The 21,804-nt window shown below is 39.6% G+C and overlaps 1 protein-coding gene across 3 annotated transcripts in view; it reads left to right on the top strand.

Moving 5' to 3' along the window:
* Nucleotides 1–4,860: 4,860 nt before the first annotated feature.
* PCDH17 (protocadherin 17) overlaps nt 4,861–21,804 on the top strand; it is a 113,543-nt gene continuing 96,599 nt past the window's right edge. For all 3 annotated transcript variants that reach the window (XM_042254620.1, XM_004012040.4, XM_060394030.1), the window contains exon 1: nt 4,861–9,855. In XM_042254620.1, the coding sequence (XP_042110554.1) occupies nt 7,285–9,855 (2,571 nt within the window). In that variant the 5' untranslated portion in view covers nt 4,861–7,284. The remainder of the gene's footprint in view (nt 9,856–21,804) is intronic.

Raw genomic sequence — 21,804 nt, 5'->3', positions numbered from 1 at the left:
ACTTACATTTTACATGTAATCCAACTCTCCTTTTTAATGTATGCTAATTAATACATTAGACACACTGTAACATTCGTGTGACAATTCCTGTTTTCTGTATGACCTCTCTCTCAGGTACTCTACACACAAGTACATGCACACATTTTGTTTAAACCACTTCAAATAGTTTGCAACTGTAAAACTTACATATAAAAAGTTTAAATTACCTTCTTAAATTTGTCTCAATATTTTAAAATAAACAGACTAAAATGTATTCAAAAGTTGATCACTGGTGACTAATTTATGAATGTCCACTTCTGATTTATATGTATATAAAACAATGTATATATGTATATAAAATATGTAGCACTAGTTGGAAATTTAGTTTATTATTGTGTGAATTTCAAATTACTAGAAATTCCAAGTTTTTGTAAGGTTAATCCTGTAACTTTAATTTGACTGTTCTTTGGGAACTTACGTTCTGTGTACAGGAGAAAGGTACTGTATGTGACTATATTATATTATATTGTAACATAACATACATATCATATAGAACAGATTCAATATATATCATTTCCTGACAAATTTTTATAGCAAGATTTAATCATTTTAATTAAAATGAAAAAAAATTTAACATTCAATCTATTGTACTATTTATAGATATGCTTTACTCTTTTCTAATTTATTGTAGAGGAAAGATTTAATAATCAAAATATTTTAATTATAAAATGTTTCTCTTGAAACTTAAAAATTATACTTAATATTTATTATTTTATTAAAATCATATTTTACTTATCTTTATTCACATTCATAAAGGAGAAAGATGTTTTAGTCATTGTTCTACTAGTAGGATAAATTTGTTATTTATTAAAAGGGGAAGCTTTGATTAAAAGTTAGCAATTTATCAATGGCTGTATGTAGAGGTGAACCTCAAGTATGTCTAACAGACAATGAGAACTAGAGCTAGCTGTAAATAAAAAAGTCACTTGTAATTTTAAATATGATATGGCAATTTCTGATACTTTTAAATCTAAAACAGTTTAGCTGTTAAAGTCATTTTTGAAAATTCTCTGTTAAATAAAAATATATGAAATCAGGTAGTGAAATAATGGTAAAAATGACAGAAAAGGAAATAGTAGGAAGAGAATTTTTCAGTCATATAAACATTTGAAAACAGCAGCAGCAAAGAGTTCTCTTAAGAACTGTGTTTTACTGAATTCAAGAATGTAGCAAGTAGGACAAGTTTTGGAAGAATGTTAAATTGCTGCCATTTTGACAACATGCATAAATTCTTGGAACTATAGCTAAAGCTAGTCAATATAAACGTTAAAGAGTCTCTTGGAGGCACAATTAAGTATCTTCTGTAATTAAAAATCATGAATAATAATGATATTTAATTACTGATTTAACATAGCGGTATTCATCATCCTTTATCAGTCTATAAAAATAGACCTTAATATTTGTTTGAAGCTTTCCAACCTGATCAATTTATTTTAAAACTCACCTACAATATGTTATCTTATTAATTAAATAATGCTATGTCTATGTGAGTATTTCTCAGTACTCTTTCTTAATGATTTATCATGCATCTATATTTTGCTTGAATCACACAAAAGCTTTGGATGTTCAATATAAGTGATAATAAAAGAAGAGTACATGGGGCTTCCCTGGTGGCTCAGCGGTAAGGAATCTGCCTGCAATGAAGACGCAGGTTCGATCCCTGGGTCAGGAAGATCCATTGGAGAAGGAAATGGCAACCCACTCTAGTAGTCTTGCCAGGAAAATTCCATGGATAGAGGAGCCTGGCGGGCTATACCGTCCACGGGGTCACAAAAGAGTCAGACGATTTAAGGATTAAACAACAACAAAAGAATAATATGATTTTGGTTTAAGGTTAAGACTATCAATTTTAATTTCAAATCATGATTATCAACCAGTCTTTTCTTGAGAGATATGAGATTCTAGATATCATGAGCTATGCTCAACTTTATGGTCCTCTGGATTTCTTATTAAATCTCATAGGTTCATAGCCTCCTATGATATAAAAACCAAGAGGATCTTTGAAATGTTAACAATACTTACACAATCTCTTTTTGTTTAAATTGAGCTCAATATTTTAAGAATAGTTAAAAAGAAATTATTCAAAACGATATTGAAAACAGAAAAAAAATTTTTTAGGAAAAATAGAATTTGTGTTACAAATTAAGAGAGGAAATGGCAACCCACTCCAGTATTCTTGCCTGGAGAATCCCATGGACGGAGGAGCCTGGTGGGCTACAGTCCATGGGGTCGCAAAGAGTCGGACACGACTGAGCGACTTCACTCACTCATAGTTTTAAAAATTGTATCTGGTTAAAGGGAAGTCAAACAATGGGAAGTATCATTTGATTCAATTTCCTGTAAAAATGAAATAGGGATAAGACAAAGATTAGACTTAAGGGCTCCCCTAGTGGCTCAGCGGTAAAGAACTTAGCAACAAAAACGACAAGAAGATACCTGATATGCAGTAGTTTTGTTTTGCTCCCCTTGGCTGAAACCCTGGGGTAGTCACCATAAGCATGGTAGTTCTCTTTCTATACGCTAGGCGGAGGTGTGACACAATTACTCTGGAGAGGTGATGGGAAAGTTGGTGTCTATGAGGATGTGCTGGTCTTTCTGAGACATTGTTGGTTTCCCCTTAACATCAAATTAAGAATAATCAATAAATCATATTACCATTTCCTAGGAAGTTTTTCATTCTCTTGTGTTTGCTTTATTGTAAGCCTCAAGTAAGAATATTTTATGAGTTTCCTTGAATGAGTAAGAAATGCAAAAAAAAAACCAGATTTTTCATATTTAAAAAAGTAATGATTAATAAATGAATGTGTAACCTCTACTCGAGGTAAGTTAGTGGCTGCTTTTAAAGCCTCTACACCTCAGATTTCAAGATACACACGTTAGGATAGAGTTACTAACCCCTGCTTGAGAAATGTTTCACAGAGCAGTGTGGTTAGGCACCCAGTTGGCAAAATAACCTAGCTTTCAACAAAGCTCTAGCTCTCCTGTCTAGCAAATGAATGTGCATGACAAACTACCTATTCACAAAATGCAAAGACATTTTAGGATTTGAAGGAATGGCTGTAAAAGATTCCCTTTTGCATTTTTAAACTCTGGGGGGAAAAAAAAAAAAAACTCTGAAAGATAGTCTTTTAAAGAACTGGTGAACTTTGGATCCAATCATTTGCAAATTCATACTATAGGTTATCTCACTGAATCCTCTGAGAAATAATAGCTCCTTTACCTGAATCTTTAAGCAATTATCCCAACAACAGTCATCAGAACTTTCTTGTAATTGGTCTGGATTTGATTTATTTGAAACTTGAATGATTCATATTACAGAGTTGTATGATAGTCATTCACAATTTATAAATGGCAACTTTACTTTAGTATTTATGAATTGCCATCAATACTCTAGCAATCAAAACACTCACCTTTTCTATTTCAATACTTCAGTTTTCTTTTGCATTCTTAACTCTTTCCCATGACTGGATCATGAACAAAGAAGTCCTCCCTTATGGATGTTTGTGATAATAGTTTGGGGAGAAAGAATCTCTGAGATTAGGAAGTAAATTTGTAGAAAACGTAGATGAATCAGGAGTGTATTTGTGTGTGTGTGTGTTTATGTATTGTGTGTGTGTGTAGTGGTAGTGGTGGTGCTGTTACTTAGAAAGTACGAATCTTACCAGATTTCCCACTGATCTGTCTTAAGGGTTATGTTTCAGTTTCTACGCGTAGAGGCTTTGGCAAATACGGTCATCAACATCTACTTGGTCTTAAGGATACAGCATTCAAATTTCCACATGCAACTTTAATAACAAGATCTCGGTAAACAGAACACCTTGAAAACTATTATGAGTGAGTATATGGATGTCCGCTTTACTTTGAATCTGGGCTGAGATGCTGGCGACTGAAAAGGGTAAAGCTCTAAGTATTATTTAGCCAGATTTGGGTTTTAACAAGCTCCAAGCTTGGGCTGACCATGAGCCTTTCTCCTTAAAGGAGAGGCGCTTCTTCCTCTGGGGAGACATGGCCTCTCTTTCATTCTGCTTTTCTTCTGAAGCACTTTCATAATCAAGTGACTTTCCTTACCGGGGGACCGGGGGACCGCTGATTTTTCTGAGGATGCAGAAAGTTACATATTGATTGCTGTTGCTCGCGGTTTGTTTGCACCGGCGCGGGCAGAAGCGGGCGCGCCAGCACCCTCGCATTTACACACACACTGAAATACACAACGCACACACCCTGCCTCAGAAACACGTACACACCCCTCTGCACCTCATTTAGATGGGTCCACGCGCAGCCGGAAGATCTACGCCTCCCTTGGTATGGGTGAGTGTACGGTGCGTGCGTTCGTGTGTGTGTGTGTGTGTGTGTGTGTGTGTGTGAGAGAGAGAGAGAGAGAGAGAGAGAGAAACAGAGAGAAGCCCAACAGGAAGACCGCAGCTATCTTATTCTGCAAGCACTCTGCGATTACGGCTTCCGTGTACATCGGATAAAACAATAAATCAATCGCTGTCAAACTTTTTTTTTTCCAGATTCTCTTTTTTTCCAGAGGAAGACGGAGGAGGCTTTCTCCCGGTAGTTTAAGACTCGGGGGACCCTGCGGCGAGGCCCAGGGCGCCCCCGCCGCGGAGAGCGCGGGGCTGGGCCAGCCCGGCCGGGCCCGGTCTCGCGGCTCTGATCAATGGCTCTGAGGCGCCGGGGCCACAGGCCCCGCCCCCGCCGTCTGTCCGGCTCTCCCATTGGACGCGGGCTGGGGAGGCCGGGCCTGGGGCCTCGCGCCTATTGGCTGGCGGGGAATCAGTATCAATGTTTAAGCGGCGGCGTGAGGTGAATAGAGTCAGTCAGCGAGAGGCGCTGGGGAGAGAGCGGGGACTGCGAGCCCGGCGGATGCGGCAGCTGAGGGCGGCCGGGGGGACGCCGCTCCAACTGTTGAATTTTCACCTTTCCTTTCCACCGGTGCTGTGCCTGCGGACATGGATTTATTTGGTTTGAAATCCGCACGTCTTTCCCAGGCTGTGAGCTGATCCTGTCAGGCACCAGATTGAGAGAGACCACCCGTGACAGAAAAGGAGGAAAAAAAAAAAAAAAGCCTCCACAACGGACTGCACAATTAACTACGCACACCAGTACTGGACTTTGTGAATAGAAAACACTGACAGGAAAATCGTGAACTGTGATGCGGAGCTAAGCTGTGAACAGTCTCTCTAATCCAGATTTATTTTTCTCTTTTTTCCTCACCCAAGATTGAAAGATTTGGGGGTTCCTTTACGCCTTTATTTTTAAAATAAAAACACCTAGCAAAACAGACGCCTTGCTTTCCAGAGCCTCGGACTCCGGCAGAAAGAGGTAGAGTAAAAGTGCTGCTGGATTCAGCTTTACCTCCCTCCTCCTCTCCCTCCCTTTCTCTCGCTTTTTCTTGTTTTTCCCCCAAAACATGAATCTGGCTTTTCTTTCTGTAGAGTGAGTCAGAGAAAGCGTTAGGAAGAAGCCACAACTAATGTCTATGAAGGGAGGACCATGAGGCGAGAGTGAATTCGATTCGTTCCGCTGCTTCTGACTCATCCGGCAGATCGGAACACCTGCATTTCTGGATGTGTCATTCCCGTTTGTCGAGGCGCCTCGAGAATCCGATAATGTGTAGACAGACCCGTGCCTAGCATCCCCTGGGCGTTAGCTCCCCGGGGCGGGTGCCCTGGCTGGACCGCCGCGGCCGCAGCTCTTCGTCCGCTGCCCTCGCGACTCGCCCAGAGAGACTGCGAGAGCGAGACTGCAGAATGCATCACGCCAAACCTTGATGTGTTCCTTTCATCCAGCCCACTCCTACTATAGGAAAAAAAATTGAAGGAAAAAGAAAAAGCCCGCACTTTATTCGCTTCAAATATTCACTACTTTTATTCCTCGCCAAGGTTTTCCTTTCTAGATGAACAGGACTGGGAGGCAGGGCCATTGGAAGGAGATGCTGAATAGAAAGAAAAGAGAGGCACTTGACAGCCCAACCCTGTGAATGCAGAGACTGTTTCCCTTCTAGCGAGAGACAGGGAGAGTGTGTGTGCGGGGACTGGGAGGGTGGCTCCCCCTTCCTTTTTATTCCGCCTCTCCCTCCCCCTTCAAATCTGCACATCCAACCATGAGTTGCCTGTTGATTTCCTTTCGCCTGGGAAGAAAAGCAAACTGGAATTAAACTGCAGGGAGAGAAGTCCTTGCTCGCGGGCAGAGAATGGGATGGTAGCTGCGGCTACTGGCTCAGCGTAGGGAAATCAGAGTGCGTTCTACCAACAGAGGCGGAGATACGTCTCTACATTTTCCCCCTCCCAACAGACTCAAACCGCAAACGCAGATCAGCCTGTGTCTTCCTGGACTTGGGGGAGAGCCTTTTCCGAGGAAGAGAGGGAGGAGCCTCGTGGAGGGAGGAAACTACAAATCCGGACACTAGTTCTTTGCGCTGCATTTCCTCCCCTCCCTTCGGCTGCTCGAAACGGAGAGAGAGAAGGAGGGAAAAAAGAAAAAAAGAAAGAAACACCCTTGGCTTGGAGATGCAGTCTGCCGCCACCGCTGCCTCAGCCGCCAATGCAAGATTAGATCTCTAAATGCAGCAAAACACTGCCTGAAAACAGACCAACCCGAGAAGCAAGCAGACATTTCACAAGGCTTCGGGGAAGCTTCAATATATCTGACTCTTTCTTCGTTGTTCCTTATTCCCATCAATTTTATCACAGGAGAAGAGAAACAAGTAAGGATTTCACTTTCTGATCTGCCTAGAGACACACCTCCCAGCTCCCTCCCCCACCCGGTGTGAAGAGTATTCCGGAGGCAAAAAGCTGGAGTGGATTTGCAGCGCCCTAGCGGGAGTGAGGAAAACCTACGGATTCTTCAGCTTATTACCATCCTCCCCAGACGCGATTTCCTTCTTATCGCTGGTCTCATCGCTCAAGTTTGAGTCGCCCGAAGTCCAGGAGGGAGAGACAAAGCCCCAGGCTCGGCCCCAGCCGCAGGGAGCCTCCGCCTTGCTCAGTGCCCCTGCAGCTACGCTGCACCGCTGCTCCCAGCCCAGTGCGGATGCTGTAGATCAACAGGTTCGGGGAACTTGTGCGGAATAAGGAGAGACCGCCGGGTGCCGCATCCCGGGAGCGGAAGGAAGAGAGGATCCAGAGACTTGTGGCTCGCGTCGGGCGCATAAGCTGCGCCCCGGGCCCCAAGCTGGCGCGCACTCATCCACTAGCCCCTCCAGTCCGGCTGCTTCTGCCAACACCCCGCCGGTCTGGGATGTACCTTTCCATCTGTTGCTGTTTCCTCCTCTGGGCTCCTGCCCTGACGCTCAAAAACCTGAACTACTCCGTGCCGGAGGAGCAAGGCGCCGGCACGGTGATCGGCAACATCGGCAAGGATGCTCGACTGCAGCCCGGGCTTCCGCCCTCAGAGCGAGGCGGCGGTGGTGGCGGGCGAAGCAAGTCTAGCAGCTATCGGGTGCTAGAGAACTCGGCGCCGCACCTGCTGGACGTGGAAGCGGACAGCGGGCTCCTCTACACTAAACAGCGCATTGACCGCGAGTCTCTGTGCCGCCACAACGCCAAGTGCCAGCTGTCCCTCGAGGTGTTCGCCAATGACAAGGAAATCTGTATGATCAAGGTAGAGATCCAGGACATCAACGACAACGCTCCCTCCTTCCCCTCGGACCAGATTGAGATGGACATCTCAGAGAACGCAGCCCCGGGCACCCGCTTCCCGCTCACCAGTGCACACGACCCCGACGCCGGCGAGAACGGGCTCCGTACCTACCTGCTGACGCGCGATGACCACGGCCTGTTCGCGCTGGACGTCAAGTCCCGCGGCGACGGCTCCAAGTTCCCAGAGCTGGTTATCCAGAAGGCGCTAGACCGCGAGCAGCAGAACCATCACACTCTGGTGCTGACCGCCCTGGACGGCGGCGAGCCGCCGCGCTCCGCCACGGTGCAGATCAACGTGAAGGTGATTGACTCGAACGACAACAGCCCGGTCTTCGAGGCGCCCTCCTACCTGGTGGAGCTGCCCGAAAACGCCCCGCTGGGCACCGTGGTCATTGATCTGAACGCCACCGACGCCGACGAGGGTCCCAATGGCGAAGTGCTCTACTCTTTCAGCAGCTACGTGCCCGACCGCGTGCGGGAGCTCTTCTCCATCGACCCCAAGACCGGCCTGATCCGGGTCAAGGGCAACCTGGACTATGAGGAGAACGGGATGCTGGAGATTGACGTGCAGGCCCGAGACCTGGGTCCCAACCCCATCCCGGCCCACTGCAAGGTCACGGTCAAGCTCATCGACCGCAACGACAACGCGCCGTCCATCGGTTTCGTCTCCGTGCGCCAGGGGGCGCTGAGCGAGGCGGCCCCGCCCGGCACCGTCATAGCCCTGGTGCGGGTCACCGACCGAGACTCGGGCAAGAACGGGCAGCTTCAGTGCCGAGTCCTGGGAGGAGGCGGACCGGGCGGCGGCGGCGGCCTTGGCGGCCCGGGAGGCTCCGTGCCCTTCAAGCTGGAGGAGAACTATGACAACTTCTTCACGGTGGTGACCGACCGCCCGCTGGACCGCGAGACCCAGGACGAGTACAACGTGACGATCGTGGCGCGGGACGGGGGCTCGCCTCCACTCAACTCTACCAAGTCGTTCGCGGTCAAGATTCTGGACGAGAATGACAACCCGCCTCGTTTCACGAAGGGGCTCTACGTGCTCCAGGTGCACGAAAACAACATCCCAGGAGAGTATCTGGGCTCGGTGCTGGCCCAGGACCCTGACCTGGGCCAAAACGGCACGGTGTCCTATTCCATCCTGCCCTCGCACATCGGCGACGTGTCCATCTACACCTACGTGTCCGTGAACCCCACCAACGGGGCCATCTACGCCCTGCGCTCCTTTAACTATGAGCAGACCAAGGCGTTTGAGTTCAAGGTGCTTGCTAAGGACTCCGGGGCGCCCGCGCACTTGGAGAGCAACGCCACGGTGAGGGTGACAGTGCTAGACGTGAATGACAACGCTCCGGTGATCGTGCTGCCCACGCTGCAGAACGACACAGCCGAGCTGCAGGTGCCGCGCAACGCCGGTCTGGGCTACCTGGTGAGCACCGTGCGCGCCCTCGACAGCGATTTTGGCGAGAGCGGGCGCCTCACCTACGAGATCGTGGACGGGAACGACGACCACCTGTTTGAAATCGACCCATCCAGCGGTGAGATCCGCACGCTGCACCCCTTCTGGGAGGACGTGACGCCAGTGGTGGAGCTGGTAGTGAAGGTGACGGACCATGGCAAGCCCACCCTGTCGGCGGTGGCCAAGCTCATCATCCGCTCGGTGAGCGGCTCCTTGCCCGAGGGCGTTCCCCGGGTGAACGGCGAGCAGCGCCACTGGGACATGTCGCTGCCGCTCATCGTGACCCTGAGCACCATCTCCATCATCCTCCTAGCGGCCATGATCACCATCGCTGTCAAGTGCAAGCGCGAGAACAAGGAGATTCGCACTTATAACTGCCGCATCGCCGAGTACAGCCACCCGCAGCTGGGCGGGGGCAAGGGCAAGAAGAAGAAGATCAACAAAAACGATATCATGCTGGTGCAGAGCGAGGTGGAGGAAAGGAACGCCATGAACGTCATGAATGTGGTGAGCAGCCCCTCCCTGGCCACCTCCCCCATGTACTTCGACTACCAGACGCGCCTGCCGCTCAGCTCGCCTCGGTCCGAGGTGATGTATCTCAAACCGGCCTCCAACAACCTGACTGTTCCCCAGGGCCACGCGGGCTGCCACACCAGCTTTACCGGACAAGGGACTAACGCGAGCGAGACCCCAGCCACGCGGATGTCCATAATTCAGGTAGGAGACTTTTAGCATCTCTGGGACTTCACTTTCTTGCTGGCTTGGGGAGCTATCCTGAAACCTTTGAAACAGGAAGAGCCACACTGCCAGCAGCTGTGAGAGGGGCACTTACTGAAAAGGATTTCCACTTTGGCCACTGCCTGCACAGCATAGTCTACACATAACCCCTCCCATGTGAATAGTCGAAAATTTATAAGATGTAAAATGTCTTACTTTTGTTGCATTTTAAACGTTTATTTTTTTTAATAAGTTTTAAAATGTTACCCGGGTTCAGTGTTCACAGTTTATTTTACTTTGCTGGTCTGCATTTCTCTCCACAACAGAGGATTACTAGAGTAGAATATTTTTTTCAGTTAATTCACTTAAAATTTTTGCATTTCATTAAAAAAATCTGATGGCATAAGAAAGAAACATACTTCCCAATATTAAGTAGTTAACTACTTTTTAAAAGAAGCTACTTAAGTACAGCATATCAACCAACAAGCCATCAGAATTTTCAGAGCCTGAATCAGTATCAGTTTTAACCACCACCTCCCAGATCAGTGTTTCTATTTAAAAGGTATTCTAAAGGACACAAATCTTATTAATTCTTCAGCTGAAACTGCAGACAGTGCATTAGTGTAGCTTAAGCTTAGAAATGTGAATTATGCTCTGAAGATCTTTGAGAAACTTGAAAAAGTATAGGCTCTAAATATGACTTATATATACCTATGAAAAGTTTATATTTACTTTGTCCTGTGATTTTCCTGATCTGTTTCCTTAAAGTCCTTGAGAGATGAGCAGAGTACACTAGAGGGGTGGTCTCATTCTTTGCTGTGAAAACAGGAAGCAAAGTTGCACTAAAGGCACCTGTACCAAAAAGAATTCCAGGATGCATTTAGTTTGCCTACTGCATATTTTCAGTATATCTAAGTGATATTTAATATATATCAGATAGTAGATTCACATTATTGGTATATGAAAAAAACTAACTGACCCAGCATGGGCGCTAGCCTAACAAACGCGGTTGATTGTACTGTGTTTAGTTACTGCCTAGTTTCTTTATCTACTATTGAGTTGTGCCACAAAACAAACTTAATTTTTGCTTATCAGTGTGTGTTGCTAAAGATTACTCTGGATGAGCAATACTTGCAATTTGAAATTGAGTTTACTGAAAGTGACATTTTGGGAGGAAAATTAGTTTGGGGCAAATGAAAATAATTTACTCAAAATTTTGTGCTTTGAAAAAACAAATACCTTTTAGTGACACTTGACTCAGTAATGTTTTTATTATTAAAAACATTTATTATAAAACAGAGTAGTAGAATTTCATAATTTTATCATTTTAAACAGAAGTATAACAAATAGTAAAATTCAGCAAAACAGTGTCTTATAATATTTTAATGTCCTTGTAAATCAGACTCATACTGAACACTACTGAATACTAGAGTGTCCACTGTAATTTTAAATCCCATTTCTTACAGTGTTTACTATACACTTGTAATTATGATTTTTGGAGATCTCTATAAAACTGAACAAGAAATTTCTCCCATGAAAAATAGTTTCTATGAAAGTCTGTGTGTAAAACTGGTATTTATGATAATTTCTATAAATACACTTGTTATATACTTTTCTTATAGTTTTACCATTGACAGTTAAAGAGATATCACAGAGGATTAATACTTAATCTTCCACTTCAAGTACTATGAGTTGAATTCTTACTCAATGTCCAATAAGAATGAAGTTTGTGCAGTGAAATCCTCAGCAAGCCTGATTCCTGATCAGTTTAGGGAGGAGCAATCTTGGGTGGAAGTACCCAGGAGGCTTTGATGGACAGGGGTCCCTGTGCAGTGTTTACACCATACTGTTCTTGAATCTGGCCATTGCCCGAGGGAGAGATGATGATGATTCCTCTCATTAGCTGTAAAACTTGAGCCAGAGCAAATCACATACAGACACCACACACACACACACACACACACACACACACACACACACACATACACAAGGCTGGGGAGAGAGTTTAAACAGAAAACAAAGGAGGCAAACTTCCTTGTTTTCCTGCTATTCCCTTTCTTCTAGAATCTTACTTCATGATATAAAGACACAGGATAAGTTTAAGTTCTTGAAATGATTTCCAGACTGGCTCAGTTGCCCATATTGTTTCTACCTTGGTAGTTTTTGCAGTCTTATAAGGGATGCCTTTTAAGTTCCTAATATGTTAATTTCCTTTCAAGCCTGTCAGGTTTTTCTCAGTGCCTATTATGGGGAACAGAGCAAACTGAGTACAGTGACCTTGCTTTTTTTCTTTCTTTTTTAAACTAGTGTGCTGCAAACACTTTGTGCTGAAGTGACAAGCTCAAATTAAAGTGTTCAGGCATCCCATATTCTTGTTTCAAGTTCATTTATTAGTGTGTATTTATTTAACACAACCTGCTGAGGAAACATACTATTAAACCCGTGTATTTCTGAAGGAAGAATTTTAATCCACAGAATAAAGATGAAGTAGGAACTATTGGGTCTGGTTTATCTTTATTTTCCAGCATCTTGGGTGCTGTTTAGAATATTCCCAGTGTATTTCTATTGATGAAATGAAAAAAAAAAATCATACTGTTTTGAGATACACTGTTAAAGGGTGGTGAAATGAAATTTAGTAACTTTGGGATTTATAAGACTCATGTTACAACTCAAATTAAAATTTGTCAAAAGATTTTGTGTGAGTTGCAGGCTCTAAAATTTTAGGATTAATATCTATAGATTTTTCAGCATGAATTTTTATTGAGAATAGATGCCGAAAAATCATGTAAGCTGGTGTAAAACAGTGGTTTGTGAAAAAGTATTGTATTGCAGATTTTCTTCAAGTTGCTCAGCCCATGTAAAGTCAGTTTATAAAGTGTTCAAACAATTGGCTAGTGATTAAAACATCCTCAGTAGTGTGGTCAGAATACAATATTATTATAGTGAAATATCTTATTAACTTTAAAGCCACAAAAGTAATTTGGAATAAAACAGGAACACAGATTTTATGGTCAGTTAGACAAATAGATTATTAGACAAATTTATAAAAGCACTCTTCATCGGAGCAGTTTTCATGTGAATTATTTCATAGTTTAGTATGAGAATCTAAAATCAAGTGGAGGTCATTACTAATTGTCACGAGTTACTGGTAATCGTGACTTATCAAGAATTATTTATTAGGTAACCAGGTAAATTTTCCACAGATATTTTCAGTGATGGCCTGGTTGCGAAGAGGAAGGAGGCTAGGGACGTCTCACTGGTGGGAGAATTTCCAGTTTTGTTTAAACATCTGTGTTTTCAGTTGTTGTTTTTTTTTTTTTTTTTTTGGTAGCGCATAAAATGTAGTCATCTTAATATGCTGTCATAGAAGAAAATATGTTGAGCCAACAGAATAAGATATACTAAAATAAATTTTTGAAAGGAATACATTCTTATACAGTGTTTTACAGTTCAATTTTAAAAGATTCACATTCTGGTTGACTTTAGACTTTTATCCTAGAAAAGGAAATCCTTTTGATATACCTGGATGGCCTTTTCAATAAAAGTGAATTAAACATATGAAAATACCTTCAGTCAATCCAAATATATAAAAATGAGATTGAAGCATATAGGACTCTAGTATCATAATGTAGATAATAAAGTCAGTATCTTAGAATGAAAGGGTGAAAGACAAAATACATCTTTCCTAGCAACATTAACCGTTGTCTGTCTTATTCCTAGTTCTCTAAGAGATTTTTGGCTTGGGGCCCGGATGAGTTCTCAAGACCACAATTTTCAAAACTTCATACTCTGGTATGGTAGGCATTTCAGTAACAAGCACAAAATATGTGAATAACTTTTTTTTATTCATGATTTTAAAGAATCTTTTGCAGTGTTGTTCCAAGACAAAACCGTTTTATTAGTTACATGCAGTTATTTCCATAAACTTGATATACGTCTCTATTTCTAGGGTTTGTGATGGGCTGCGTAAGAACGGAATATCCCTATCTTACTGCATGCCTCTAGAATTATCTTGTCCAGTTTCATTTTTTGAAGTTTTTTCTAAAAGATAGGTTTACGTTCTATTTCAAATTCACGTGAATACACAATCATAAAGCATATCTTTCTGTTTTTGAAGTTGAAGTGTTAGTCTCTCCGTCATGTCTGACTCTGCAACCCCACGGATTGTAGCTCACCAGGTTCCTCTGTCCATGGCATTCTCCGGGCAAGAATATTGGAGCGGGTTGCTATTCCCTTCCTCAGGGGATCTTCCCAAACCAGAGTTTGAACCTGGGTCACCTGCATTATAGGCAGATTCTTTACCATCTGAGCCACCAGGGAAGCTGGCTTCCTGTTTTTACTATATATTAAAAATAGTATGAATAAAGTAGGAGTAAACTTTAAAAGTTACTCAGCAGTTAAGGTGGATCGCAGCAGTTTGAGTTTCTTTGGAGAAGAGTTTAAAATACAAATTATTATCATTCTTAATATGTTATTATTTTTTTTCTTAGTTTTGTGTTTGCTTTTGAAAATCTCAGCTGCAGTGTAAATCTGTGTACATTTCTCTATTTTATAATAATTTTTTTTTTAAAAAGTCATAACATTTTTACTACATGAACTAGAACCCCAAAGCTCACTTTTAGTATCAGCTGATCTAACTGCTCATGAGGTAATAGTTTCTTTAACCAATATTTTTTAGTTTTCAAAAACATTTTCAAAATATTAACTAGATAGTAGTTTATTATCTTTAAGGTCTTATTCTTACATCTTTATCAGTCTTTTAAAATGTAAAAGTAAGATGATTTTTAATTTTATTTCAGTTCTTTGAGTGACTTCTATAATTTTTCTTGAATTCTATGAGTGAATTTTGTAATATCAATAAATGCTATTATATAGAAGTCTACACAGAGGATTTTATTCTTGGCATCATCTTGTTATTTAAGGCTGTGTGCAATCATGAGATATAGCAGGCCATAGAAAAGCATGCTCTAAAATTCCTATTTCAACTACTTGAACATATTTTTAGTCAAGAAAATAAATTTACATGTTCTAAAGCATTATCTGTTGCCTATCACCATATTGGTCAAGTCAAAGTCAAAAAATAAAACAAGAACATATTTTCTAAAACCTTTTCTTTATAAAGTTGCTCTTATAGTACATTTTATTTACTTTTTTATGACGCATAGATACACATTTATATATGAGGTTAAACTAAATGTTATTTTAAAAATAATCCCAAATATTATCTCTTAAAAGACTAAGAAATATACATATTTAAATCTGAGGATAAATATTTAATATTGTTGAAAAGGGTAATATTTATACTTCATCATGTTTCACTACTATTGTCCGGTTTCAAATTTTTCACTGTTAGTGCTGCTTATGTATTAAATGCGGTAGAAATACATCTATATAAGTAAGAGATGTAAATTAAGAAAATATTTTAAAAAGTTTAAGGTTAATAAAGGTTTACATGCCTTAATTCAGTGAAGGCTGGCTCTGCTCATATTTATGAAAATGTGAACAATCAAACTTCCTGGCAAAATTAATGTATGCATGTACATGTGTATATGTCCTTACATTTTCAGTATAATGTATATAAAGGGTCAAGCACAAACATTAGCCCATTTTAATACTTTTTTATTTCAAAGGTAGTTTTCTTTTCTAGGATGAACTCAAACCTTTCTTTTTCCTTGAAAATATTTTTAAACTTGATAATCTCACTGTTTAAAGCTTCAAACATTTTGAAGTTCCTTAAAATAGAGGCAGTTATTCCAGAGTAGTTCAGGAACAACTGGCTTTCAGTGGACAGTAGGTTGGAGTTTACGTAGATTGGGGCTTCCCTGGTGGCTCAGATGGTAAAGAATCTGCCTGCAATGTGGGAAACCCAAGTTTTCTGATTCTCCAGGTAGTGTGGTGGGGTGTCTAGAGGCACTGTGAGAGTATATGCTGGGAGCCTGCTGATGAAACCAGAGAGGAAAGTGAAGCCACTGGAACTGGTCTCATGCCAGTCAGGAGGTGAAACTTAACTCCCCTATGCTGAGAAGTCTTGCAATACACTCAATAGTGCGTAAATTTTTACAAATGCACCTGCTAATTGTGATTTTAGTCATTGCTTCAGAATGTATTCCCCTCAGTGATGCTTCTGTTTAATAAATCCCACTGGGCTAAGCCATCTTTTAGTAAAGTCACTGGGGAGAGGGTATTTTTTTTTTTTTTTCTATTGAATTCCTTCAATCAATGACTGTCTATTTGCTAGAGACTAACATAATGGTCATCTTGCCTATCAATTTGAAGATAGTGTTGACTTCTGACACCCATCTACAAAACACTTTTAAATCTTCATTGGACCTACACTAACCTATTGTCAACCCGTTTTAGCAAAGGAGATGTTGACAAGAATTCCCTTCAAAGGCACACAGTATTTTACAGTTAGTCATAGCTTTCACCACTAGCTTTGACAGTGATGTATTGCTATCCTTTGGTCTCCTGAAATAAATTATCTCATAATAAAGAAGTTCTTAATGGCATCAACATTCTGTCCTATGACTAAGCAGAAGCCTGTTCTTGCATCCTTGCTACTGCAGAAGTATAAATTCAATATTTTTAAGGTAAAGAAAAAAAAAAAAGATGTAACAAAATACAGATGCAAAGTTGTGGAGTGTGGGTGGCACTTTTCACTCTCGTGCACTGTGTTCTTCCAGTGGTAGACTGTAAAATCGGTTTCAGACAGTGTTTGAGAGAATCTATTGATACACATGTGACATACTTCTATTTGTTCTGATTACTGGTATTTGTAGGCTCTGCCCTGGATCTATTCCAAGGAGTTCTATTGTAGTGAAATGACTCTTACAGTTCATTGAGCATCTAGCGTAACTGTGCTAAATATGATTGGCACGTTTGCATATATTTATTCAAAAAATAAGACAGTTAAACAGCATAATTATGGGAAAATGAATCATAACAATAAAAGACCATTTAAGTTAACAAGCTTTGTGATCAAAGGATAAATACAGGTTGGATAAATTAGACTTTAGATGTAACTAATCTACATAAATAGACTTTGTTCTGATTAGGGGAATGGAATATATTAAAATAATTTAATGGGATAAGAAATGCATTTTATTTCATACATTATGAAATATTTAAAGATTTGAGTTATTTTCTTTATATTTCTGTTCTCTGAAATGGTCATGAACCATATTTGTGTTGAGTGAAAAACAGGCAAGGTAAAGATGGCTATTATCTTGTAAACTTATTTAGTAGAATACACGATGTAAGAAAAATATTTATTTTTTAGGCTTGTAATATTTTTGATTGATTTTTAATTAGTTAAGCATATTAAAGGGCACATTTAAAGGAAAATTTCTTGTTTACTACTTTTATCAACTAGAAGCAGCCTTTGTAGAATACGAAAGTGTGAATATTAAAGCTCTATTTCATGTTTTCAAAGCTATATATTCATAATCATTTCATAGATATATGCTGTTTTCAAGAAACACTGGATACATGTTTGTAAATTTCCAGCAACTGTCGTGCTTAGGTATGCTTTCTTAAGCTTTACTTGGTGGTAACATTAAAAAGGTAATTTAAGCATAAGTCATCAACTGGTATACTTTTACAATATTTCTACCTGAGTCAGTAATCATTGTTAAGCAATGATTGGATCATACTTATACCTAGAATTTTCAGGTCCTCCAATTCAGTAAAACTCAAATTAAAATATATACATATATCCCAAATTTTGATAGCTTTTATAAAGCAGAATCATAATTATTTTATTATAGGAAGAAATGTTCACAGGGTCAAAATTTCATTTTTATTTATATTATCCAATTTTAGACAATCGATGTCTTAGAAAAATTTTTAATTTTTATTTATGTTCAGAACAAACATCTGTATCTGTTTCAAAATGCAAAGCTATGGTTTTCACCCTTACGATATATTATTCCTTTTATTTTCACAGATTCCCATGTAAAAACCTTTGCTAAAAGCTCTTCATTTTATTTTGCACACAGTATATTTTAACAGAATATACTGAGATTATTTTAGGACTGAATGTTTGATAGATTTTTGCTATTTTTCCACAACATCAGAGAAACTGCATATGCAGAACTGATATATATATATGTAAACAACTCACTTATAATTGCCACAAGAAGGATTATCCATCCACAGTATGAGGTTACCAAAATGCACTTTTACTGATGTCCCTATTATAGGTAACAGTAAGAAGTTAGAATGTTTGAGAGAGAATATGTTTAAAATCTTAGAAAAACTTGCTAGAAAAAATGCTATCCTTTAGTATTTTTGAAAAAAAAAAAAAAGATAGCTTCAAAAAGGGAATCTTTTCCATTTCAAATTTGGCAATTGCTTAGTTATACATCTTTATATAAATATTAGTTATAAAAATTTCTGGGCAACTTGAAAAATAATTAGTTTTGATTTCAATATTCTATCAGCAAAAACCAGGAAATTGCTTGATATTGGTGACTTCTATTACTGTGTCTTCTTAAGACACACAATTTCTATTTTGCTTTGGCAGTTTTGCATCTGTTTTAAAATAGTTTATCCCAAATCAACTTAATGCACTAAGAATGTGAATAAGAGGAGCTATAAACCATGAAAAATGAAAGATAAATCAACCATCTATCATTACAAGCATTCCCATTAAGACAGAATTAAAGATTCTGTGCAAATTTGCCTTCACATAGTTTTAAGGCAAGACGCTTGATTGCTTTATGTTTATTATTTTAGCTTTGGAAGACCTTGTGTAACATTAATGAATTGTTTTTTCTTTTTGTTTTAGACCAACCCTTACTCTCTTACTTTAATCTTGATTGATTAAATCAGAAATTTCTGATTGATAAGAAATGTTTGGAGATATAGGTGACTCTTAGTTGGCATGGCATAGGCACAGAGTGCATTTGTCATTTTAGGAGCAATATATTGGTGCTAATGCATGAATCTAAATGTAGGATAAATACATTTTATTGAGAGAAGATATTATATGAAAAATAGGAAATATTTTGATACAATACATAGGTTGAAAAAATAGTTTATGACCTTATACTTTAAGTGTTGGCAGATGCACGGATAGTAATTATTAGATAAATTTCCAGATCCTGACCTTCTAGGAAGACAGTATTTATTCTTAGATGATAATAAGGCCAAAAATAAGTGAACTATCTTAGTAAACAAATCCCACTCCCAGTCAAGATAAGGTTACTGACAAAAGTACCCTCGCAGTGTGGCCCTCACATCAGCTGTTCTAATACCAACAAATGAAGCAAAATGACTAAGCTGGGAGAAAGAAGACAGGGAATACATTTAAGGAGACTTTTTTTTTTTTTCTGATTTTGAGCAATAGGTTTTCCATGATTTTTTTTTTATATATAATTGAGATAATTACATAGTAATTTGGGTTAGAATGCCTGCCCAGTTCCCTGTTTCAAAACCCAATTTGTTACCACCTGTGGCTATTTCTATTAAAAAAAAAAGAAACATAATTACTATGAGTCTCAGCAGTCTTAGAGTAAATTTTGCAATTACAATGCTTCCCTTGGGCAGATGTGTGAAAATGGCAGATTAATTCCTGCCAGGATCTTTCTTTTCCTTGCACATTTTTAGTTTTGGTGTTGCCTGCTTATTAGAGTGGCTCTGTTTGGTCTGGTTAAAGGTTATGTCAGTGTTTCCATAATAAATCTCTAGAAATGAAGATTCACAAGTCAGCCATTAAATTTTGCCTTAGGTGAAAAGTTGACATGTAACGTCTCAGCAAAGGAGTAGTTATTATTTTCCATCACACTCTGTTGCTGGGTTAAGTTTGAAGTAAATGGTAGCAGGACCATTTGGCAGTGTTGAAAAAGTAGGACTTAGACTAGCAGGCAAAAAGAAAAGTGCAGCCTTTTGACCTATGAAATAATATCTAATCAACAGAAGCTGATGGAAGTATTTTAATTCTGTACTTCATCTCTAGCTACTTAATGTATAAGATTTTTAAACAGCCGCAATAAAAATATTGAGGCTGGATAGCTAACAAGAGATTTAATACTCCATCAATTTCCATTCATTCCTTCATTATGATGTATTAAGTGAAATTGTTAGACACTCAGTTATGTCCGGCTCTGCAACCCCATGGACTGTAGTAGCCCACCAGTCTCTGTCCGTGGAATTTACCAGGCAAGAAGACTGGAATGGGTTGCTATTCCCTTCTCCAAGGGATCTTCCCTACCCAGAGATCAAATCCTGGACTCCAGCATTGCAAGCAGATTCTATACTATCTGAACCACCAGGGAAGCCCTGAGATGTGTCAAGTATATTCTTAATAAAGACCTAATTGATTTACACACAAAATAACTAATGTTATTAAGTTTGAATAGTTTTGAATCTCTGGCTCAGTGTTATAACTCTATTCAACCGCTGCGATGCATGAGGTCGCAAAGAGTCGGACACGACTGAGCGACTGAACTGAACTGAACTGAAAGTTAATTTATCACAAAGTAGTCTAGATAGGAGAATAGTTGAAGACAGTGATCACATCCATCTTGTTTGTCTTTGTAGTTGACAGACCTTAACATAGTTTAATACATAGTAGGCACTTAAAATATGACTTATTTGTGATGTCATATGATCACTGATCAGATGTGAGCTGGGGCTTGGATTCAAACCTAAAAGTTATTCAGGTCAAAGCTAAGGTTGTTCATAGAAACATGCTGAAATATTGATCTGTTGGTAAATAGTGTATTTAAAGGTGGCCTATTTGATAATTTTTATTCACAGTTATTACATTTTTAATAACTGCAATGAAAATCTCTATAAGTTATACTGATAATATTGCCAGTCCATGGGAAATAAAACAGGTGGTCAAGGTTCACAATTTCCATAATATGTTTATATTTACGTGTGTAGGTTTATCAATATGGGCTTCTCAGGTGGCACTAGTGGTAAAGAACCCACTTGCCAATGAAGGAGACAAGAGATGAAAGTTCAATTCCTGGGTCGGGAAGATCTCCTGGAGGAAGACATGGCAACCCACTCCAGTGTTCTTGCCTGGAGCATCCCATGGATGGAGGAACCTGGTGGTCTACAGTCCATAGAGTGGCAAAGAGTCAGACATGACAGGGGTGACTTAGTATACTGGCATACGTAAATATAAATATATATGTATATGTTATCTCTAATTTACGTCATATCAACAGAAACAGTATTGGTCAGAATATCTTTCTTTTCTTCTATTACTTGGTGTGGTTTATAAAATATCGAAACTATACAATTCAGATGTTATATGTTATATATTTTAAGGCTTTGAAAACCCCACATCTGTAGTAAACTAAGAAAGTAGAGATTTTCCTGTCAGTACAGTGGTGAAGAATCCATGCTATAATGTAGGGGACGCGGGTTCTATCCCTAGCTGAGAAACTTAGGTCCCGCACACTATGGAGCAGCGAAGCCTGTGTACCACACCAGATAAATAAACTTAATAAAGACTAAAAAAAGAAATTAATGTGATCCTTTTTTCTATGTTTTAATTTTAAGATAATTATATATATAGACTCCATAAAATATACTTATTTTCTAAATTAATTTTAATAAAATGAAATTATAGATAAATGGTAACTAGTACATTTTGATTAAATTTATTTGTATTTATTGACATCTAATTTTATGAGTTAATCATTTTCATACCAGCCATTTGCCATTTATAAATGGGAGAAGAAAATCACTACAGGCAGTTATCAAATTCATGTAGTAATAATAACCCAATTTACAAAACATTTCTTAAAATTTCAGAATCTATCTTATGTAGGTGATATGATATTTCAGTTCACATATTGGGGAAACATAAACTACACATTCATGTACACAATATTTTCCCATTTCAGTAGTGTTGTTTAAAATGCATCCACACTCTTCAGAGTTGTTCAAGCCATATTCATTAATTCAAGAGTAAGTCATGAAATATTTTAA

The sequence above is a fragment of the Ovis aries genome, chromosome 10 (assembly GCF_016772045.2).
Source record: "Ovis aries strain OAR_USU_Benz2616 breed Rambouillet chromosome 10, ARS-UI_Ramb_v3.0, whole genome shotgun sequence".
In the NCBI taxonomy this organism is placed as follows: Eukaryota; Metazoa; Chordata; class Mammalia; order Artiodactyla; family Bovidae; genus Ovis; species Ovis aries.
This window is presented reverse-complemented; position numbering and strand designations above follow the sequence as displayed.